General features: G+C 43.5%; 1 protein-coding gene across 1 annotated transcript; it reads left to right on the plus strand.

The window, feature by feature from the left end:
* Positions 1–3,151: 3,151 nt before the first annotated feature.
* LOC104604537 (ACT domain-containing protein ACR10-like) lies at positions 3,152–7,917 on the plus strand. The gene is made up of 6 exons (XM_010268917.3): positions 3,152–3,596; positions 3,715–3,924; positions 4,202–4,307; positions 5,868–6,204; positions 6,603–6,887; positions 7,010–7,917. Exons 1-6 carry the CDS (start codon positions 3,443–3,445, stop codon positions 7,145–7,147), a joined length of 1,230 nt encoding a protein of 409 aa, XP_010267219.1. The 5' UTR covers positions 3,152–3,442; the 3' UTR covers positions 7,148–7,917.

Below are 7,917 nucleotides of genomic sequence, written 5' to 3' on the forward strand. Positions count from 1 at the left end.
CCACCAGAGGAGTGTTTGCAGGCTTCAACTCGCTTCTCTACAACTGAAGCTGGTCAAACGCCGACTTGAAGAAAATGTTCGTCGAGCTGCCTGAATCAACAAGTACGCGCCTGACTTCGAAGTCGCTGATCCTTAGTTTTATGACAAGTGCATCATCGTGGGGGTAGTGGACCCCTCGCGCATCATCTTCCGTGAAGAAAATCGGTTCCTTCGTCTTCAACCTCTTCGGAGGGTTCTGTTCTTCTTGGGCAGTTTCGCGAACTGACGCCCGGGCCGCTGCCGAAGTACAACCCGCTACCACCGAACCTCCCACTATCACGTGGATGGTTCCTCGAACTGGCCTCTCTTCCGGGGGCTGTCTTTGCAACGGTTCGGCCGACCTGCTGCTGGACTCAGGGGTATCCTTACCGTGCTCCCCTTGCCGACCTGTCTTATTATTATTATTATTATTATTATTATTATTATTATTATTATTATTATTATTATTATTATTATTATTATTATTATTATTATTATTATTATTATTATTATTATTATTATTATTATGTTGTACAAAATTTCTCAAGTACCCGCGACGGATGAGTCCCTCTATCTCGTCCCAGAGATTATTACAATGTTCGGTACTATGACCGTGGTCTCTATGGAAACTGCAGTACAAGTTTTTGTTCCTCTCGTTTGGGTTCCCCTTTAGGCGAGGTGGCTATTTTATGTGCGGGGTGTCTTTGATCGTCATCAAGATCTCAGCCCGCTTCGCGTTTAAGGGTGTGTAGTCCGTCCGAGCTGCTAAGGGAGCTCGAAACGGCTGGCTCGGCATTGTCTCCCGGGCTGGATCTTTCCTTCTTCTGTCATCTGGGTTGGAGGGCTCGCCTTCCCTCTTCATTTTCTCGATCCCGCTTTCGGTCCATTGGTTGATCTCCTCCTCTGTTCTCATGAATTTATCCGTGAGCTCGAGGAATTCAGCTACGGTCGCGGGCTGGCTAACTACCATGTGCCACTTGAACTCCTTGTGTGTCACTCCTCTCTTGGCTGCTGCAAGCTGCACCACGGGGTGTATCTGCAAGCACGCATCATTGAACCGCTTGATGTAGCCCCGGATGGACTCTCCTTCCCTCTGGACTACTCCGAAGATGCTCTCCTCGGTTCTGGGGCACCGCTTGCTGGTAACGAAGTGCGCGGTGAAGATCTGCACGAATTGGGTCCAGCTTCTTATTGACCCGGGGGCCAGGTTCCTGTACCAGGTGCGGGCCACCCCCATGAAGGTGGTAGTGAAGGCCACCCACATGCATGATTCACTGGCGCTTGCTAGGTGCATTTGGGACTGGAAGGCATCGACGTGGTCGTTGGGGTCGAAGGACCCATCATACTTGTCTAAAGGGGGGAGTTTGAAATCTCTGGGCATGGGGACTGCAAGGAGTTTTGATGAGAGGGGGGAAGGGACTGAGAGAATAGGTGTAGCTTTTACCTCGTCCGAGTTTGTCTCTTCTTTACCTCTGAGTTCGGGCAGGACGAGGGTGGTAGTTCAGCGACTTCGCCGACGTCTTCGTTGCTGAGTGGGCCTAGTACTGGCGCTGCTGGCCTCGGTGTTGCCGAGCTTGATGGGCCTGGACTGTTGGTTGCCCGCCGCTAGGCCACTGAATCGGTTCTCTATGGGCGGGAGCTCAGAATTGGAGTTCCGAGGTGCTGACTTGGCGGGCGAGGTTCCTGACCCACCGGCGAGCTGCGAGGTGGGGGGGATTTTTCTTTCCCTCCGGCCCAGGGATGAGGCCTATCTCTTGGAGGGGTTCTGAAGTTGGGAGGCTTCTCCTCGGTGAAGGCGTCTACCTTGAGAGGAGGGCTTAACCGGCTTCGGAGCGGGGTGCCGAGGTGGAAGCTGTGGTTGGTTCAGAGGCAATTGGGGGAACTGCTGTTGATAGAGATACTGAGAGATGTAGTGAAGTACTTGGTGCTGTTGGAGCTGATGCTGCTGGAACTGCTGCATTTGGGGCTTGCATTGCCCGCATGCACTGCATTAAGTCATCAAAATGGTTTTGGCCAGTCGCCAGGGGGACAACAGTTGGCTCGGTAAAGGTTGTCTCGACAGGGAGAGGAAGGGGGACGTTCATGGAGGGAAGATTCACGGGCGCCACTGTTCGTGGCGCATTCAGGCTAGGAATCCCATCCACCGGAAGGGGGATGGTGAACTGTCCGATGCACACCACGGGGACTTGAAGTTGTTCCCCGGTGGCGTTCATCTCCGTGCTACGTCCGGCATTGATGGAAGAAGCAATGAGTGTTGGGGTTTCTTGAAAAAAAGGGGTTATGAGAGTTTTAGAGGGAGGCTTTTAGAAGCGTTTTCCCATAGACGGCACCAATCGATGGAGGGCAATCCGGCCGGTCCTAGCTGTCAACGATCTTGCCTCTGGCTGGAGCAAAAGGTGCCTGGAACGGAGAAGAAAGCGAGTAATCTCCGGGGAGGAACTCAGTGAGAGTGCTCCGAAGCTCAAGTTAGTATTTCCTCAAAGGCAAGATAAAAAACCAGATGGCACAAAGTTATTACATACCTCCTTCTTGGGGGGGAAGAGAGCCTTTTATAACCACTTTGCGCACTCACTCCCAAGCTCCTGTCAGGTCGGGTCTCATTACCTCTGCACTTCTGCCAGTTCGGGTGTCATCACCTCTGTTGGGGCAGACAACCGCCACCGCTCTCTTTGTCGGAGCTGTCTCTGTGACTGGAGGTGGCGGTGGCAGGTGGCCGTTGAAGTGCGGCTGTCAAGTGTCAGATCCTAAGTCTATCAGGTGCGCCGCCTTAGGATACGGACGCCTTTGGTGTCAGGTTAGGTACGGTTGTTCTGTTCGGCGTCCTGGAGACGAAGTGCTGGAGTGGTGTGCGAGGTGAAGTCTTGAGTTCAGATAGAGGTGTGGCCCGAACTGCCCTGGGGCGGGCCCGTTCGGATTGTTGCCCTTTGCGCTCCTCGTAAGGCTCGGGGCCAAAGGGAGAATTCAAACTCTTTTTGGGGAGCTCGGACCGCTGATTCCTCCTCTCGGAGCTCATGCCTTGAGCGTACTGCCTACCGAGCTGTTGCCTCAGCCACGTGTTGAGTGGTGAAGAGGTCGGGCCAAATCTTCCTTCATCAACAACTATAATATCTTCGCCGTCTCGCACTCTCACCCCATATTGCCATGTAAGAGAAGAAAAAGAACAGAGGAAATGAAGCCAGAACCAGGAGAACAATAAGTGAGAAGCGAAGAGACCTATCTCTACCTTCGTGTTTGTTTCGTTATATGATCTTCGGTGGATTGGATAAGAAGAAACCAGACCCATTTGTTTTTGCTACTGAATGTGCCTGAGTTGGGTTTTGCTTCTTTTACCGCTTTACTACCCAATCAAAAGAATAAAAGAGGAGGAGGAGAAGGAGAAGCCATAAAGGCTCTGCTTTTCTCGAAGATTGCAGAGCAAGAAGATATGGGTATTCCGTCCGACGACGTGGTTCTCATCAGGGAACCAGAAAAACAAGGTGGCCCGAGTGTGATTACTGTGAACTGCCCAGATAAGACCGGCTTGGGATGCGATCTTTGCCGAATAATTTTGTTCTTTGGGCTTAGCATTGTGAGAGGAGGTAAGAGAGAGATCCTTAGAATGAAGAGAAACCAAGTGTAGGTGCTCTTTTTCCTTAATTGTTTTTTGATTTTTGGTTTGTAATTTTAGATTTTGCTTCTCTTTCATTTATGGTGCAGATATTTCGACGGATGGTAAATGGTGTTACATAGTGTTCTGGGTCGTCGGAAGGTCGTCGACAAGGTGGAGTCTGTTGAAGAAAAGACTGGCAGAAGCTTGCCCTTCTGCTTCAGGAATTTACTATTACAGGCCAGAGTTGCAGCAGCCGAAGCCCCCAGATGTTTTCCTCTTAAAGTTATGCTGTCATGATCGAGAAGGGCTCTTGCACGGTCTCTCTCTCTCTCTCTCTCTCTCCTTCTTTCTTTTTCTAAAGGCTTTTAGAATTTGGAGTTGGATCTTTGCTTATTATTTTTGAACATCACCGCTTTTTTTTTTCTGTTATTTGTTTGTAGGAATCATTTGCTAGACTAAAGCTTTTGATTTCTGTTCTACTATTTCTTTTGAGACTTTCGGGTGTATTAATTTTCCTAGGTTTTATTCCTTTTCATGATTCGAAACTTGCATTTCATCTTGCACTGCATTAATTTAGTTTTGGGGGATTGGCAGATGTGACCGAGGTTCTCTGCGAGCTTGAGCTTATAATAAGGAGAGTGAAGGTATCCACCACACCAGACGGGAAAGTGATGGACCTATTCTTCATCAAAGACACCAGGTTTCATATGCATTTCTTTTCCTTTTTTTCCGGTTTTTATCTTTCTTCAAAATATGATCTCATTCTTGTTTTTGCTATGTTTTCTTATATTTTTGTTCCTTGCTTTCAGTTTCTTGACTGCTATTGTTTAAATTCATTTTATTTATTATTGTCTATAATAAATTTAAATGAAATAAGTTGATTACTTTGGGACTTGGATAATTCAAGTAGACGATTCTGGTTTCCAATAATTATAATAGAAAACTCCATGAAAAACAAGTAATATGTGTCAAGATATATGTTAATCAGGCAAAAGAACAAACGCTTTCTTAACCAGTAACTCTGTAAGATTAGATGGTCTTTATTTTGACAGTTGAATCAATGTAATGTGTCAAATTTTACAAAAAAAAAAATAGCAAGACTTGACAAACAAACAAAATATGACAGTTATACAAGTGCTACTAAACTTGTTTTTTTACTATTATTCCTCAAATTTCATTTATCACATTGGAAAGTAGACCACATTTTCTCTGTCAATGATAACCCATGAAAATAGTACTGTAAAAGCGCATATATGACCATCCATGCAGACGATGGAGTGCATCCATAAATTTATCATGGACCAATAACTGTAATATTAAGAAAAAAAGCTGAATTTATTTCTTGGAATCCTAAAATGACCCTGATTTCCACTTTTTAAAGGTAATAAAAAGTCCTTTACCTAATGCTGTTCCCAATTTGAGAGGGGTGGACTGGATATGGACCTAACTACCGACAATCCCCGCCCCAAAGTGGCTGTTCTGACTCAAACATGAACACTTGTTCTCTTGCTTGTGAACCTGATTTCATCATTGCACCAAGCAATGATCCTTAGATTCATTAAAGTTGTGTTTGGTCGAAATTCCTTAAGAACTTTCCCTTAACTTTGTGTTTCTCTCATATTTTCTATCAAACCAAACATAGCTTGATAATGTTCTGAAAAAACAGAGGTAAGACAGTGTGATTTGATCACTAAATATGACAGAGCACCTGCCATTTGATGACCTCCTCCCATGAGATTTGTTTGTGCCAAAAGTAAGTGTGATTTGATAAATTTTGACCATATGATCTTTAGAGTATTTTCAGGGTCTAGTAGATACTTATTAATTAGTAGATCCTGATCTTTGTTTTGTCTTGTAGCCATAGCCAGAAGCTTAAGCAGGGTCCAATTTTAGCTTGAGCCTTTTTTTTTGGCAACACTACTATTTTTCTTAACACTCAAATGTAGTGCATTTGCTGATTCCATTAACTTGATGTGATACAAACAAAAAATGATATATTTTCTGGGTACACTCCAAGCAGAAAACATGCTGTTCCTTATCCCTCTCATGTTTAATATTCAAACTAGTGTTGCTTTTTATTTCACACTAATTCTTCTTTCAAATTTCAATAAACTTTGCATCCAAATTTTTCTTAATGTGGTTAGATTTTCTATCTGCTTCTACATTCTTCTATGTAGGCAGTATTTTTCATGTATAATTTTTTCTTAATTTTTCTAAAGCAGTATATTTCGTGGAATATTTCTGTTGGGACTTTTGACAGGGAACTCCTACATACAAAGAAGAGACAGGAGGAAACAGATGATCATTTGAGAGCTGTTCTTGGTGATGCCATGATAAGTTGTGACATAGAATTGGCTGGCTCCGAGATGGTGTCATGTTTACATGGTTCATCATTTCTCCCATCTGCAATCAGAGAAGAAATGTTCAGCTTGGAAATGCATGATGAACACCCAAGTAGGTCTTCTGCACGAAGCAGTGTATCTGTTACAATGGACAACAAACTCAGCCCTTCTCACACACTTTTCCAAATCATATGCCAAGATCACAAAGGCCTAGTCTATGATATCATGAGAACACTGAAGGATTACAACATCCAGGTGAATATTTATCAACAACTAATGTGAAAATAATCACATCAGAACAACTTTTTGTTAACTAAATATAGGTCATGAATTTATAATCCTTTGTCTGTATTCTGTGGATTAACTTTTTGTACTGAAAATATGTTTCTCAGTGTATTATTACCTATATTCTTTCTAGATTACCCCAGAATTTGCCGTCTCTTGAGAACATCATAATGGAGTATTAGTTTGCCAAATTTGGTTAGTTAACATAATTTAGTCAGTTTTTTACCCGGTCATGACCAATTCCACCAACGATTGACTAGGATTTATCTCATCTATCTCTTTCTGTTAGAAGCTTTTGTTGATAAATTTTGTTCAACATTAGAAACATCTGTTGAATTTACTCTTTGACGTTTAAAATTTTATCTCAGGTTTCGTATGGAAGGTTCACTACAAACCAAAGGGGAAGCTGTGAAGTGGAATTGTTTGTAATGCAAGCAGATGGGAAGAAGATAGTTGACCCAAACAAGCAAAATGCTTTGTCCTCTCGCCTACGGATGGAACTCTTTCGTCCTCTTAGAGTAGCTGTAGTAAGCAGGGGTCCAGACACAGAGCTGCTGGTGGCAAACCCTGTAGAGTTATCTGGAGAGGGGCGGCCTCTTGTTTTCTATGACATTACTCATGCTCTCCAGATGCTGAATAAGTGCATTTTCTCGGTACTTACCTTTATACCCTATCACATAAAATTCATAAGTGTTTTGATCTCTGCATTTAAATATTAATAATTATTTGCCATGTTGAATAGAATGATATATGCTGATTTTTCCCTGTTGTCCAGGCTGAAATTGGAAGGCACCTGATTGGGGATCGAGAGTGGGAAGTTTATAGAATTCTTCTCGATGAAGGGGATGACTCTTCTGTTTCAAGGAACATGATTGAGGAGGGCGTTAGGAAAATGTTGATGGGTTGGAACTGATCATGATTCATGACTGAGAAGACTGTTCAAATTGGATGACTGGAAGCTCCTCTGCCAGACCGCTAGTGTACAGTATAGCGTTGTCCAGTCTACTTCTCTGCTTGTAGTTAGTTACAAAGTGAAAACTATGAGATATATCTTGTGAAAAGGTGAGCTGTTTTATCAGTTGGGGAGTCTACGCCTTAGCCTAAGACTTTGTTGCCACTAACTAGGTTTGTACAGATGAGTACATAGAAAAGGAAGCATAAGGCTCCCTTGGTAATGTGCATACTCGTTACAGGAAGGGAGATGGATAAACAACCTGTTCATACCTGTTTCTATTGACCTCACTCTGTATGGAAGCAAAAGAGATAGCTAGACTATGTTGTAACGAAAGAGAGAGCTATTAGCTGCACCTGGGTAGAGATTTTGAGGTTGAACCTAGACCTTTTTCTTTTGAATGAAATTCAGTTTCTGAAGAACCCAGGAAGCGTCCCAAATATAACTACTTTGTTCTCGTTGTAAAATTTTCCACTGTGATTGTTGGTGGACCTTCAAAAGGAGTAACAATTTCAGCAAAGGTGTGAGTTTCAGGCCAAATGGTCTTATACTGCAGTGACACAGAATTTCATGACATAGCATAGGGTGGTGGAGTTAAGACAGGCAAAGGAGTGGGAAAGAGTAATGTGGATATGGATATAATTTTATCCAATTGGAGTGCCTGAGACCTGAGTTTCAAACTTTCAATGATCATACTACTTTATTTATGGAAAGATGAACTATTCTTTTGA

This window comes from Nelumbo nucifera, chromosome 6 (assembly GCF_055504915.1).
Source record: "Nelumbo nucifera cultivar China Antique chromosome 6, China Antique-T2T, whole genome shotgun sequence".
Classification (NCBI taxonomy): domain Eukaryota; kingdom Viridiplantae; phylum Streptophyta; class Magnoliopsida; order Proteales; family Nelumbonaceae; genus Nelumbo; species Nelumbo nucifera.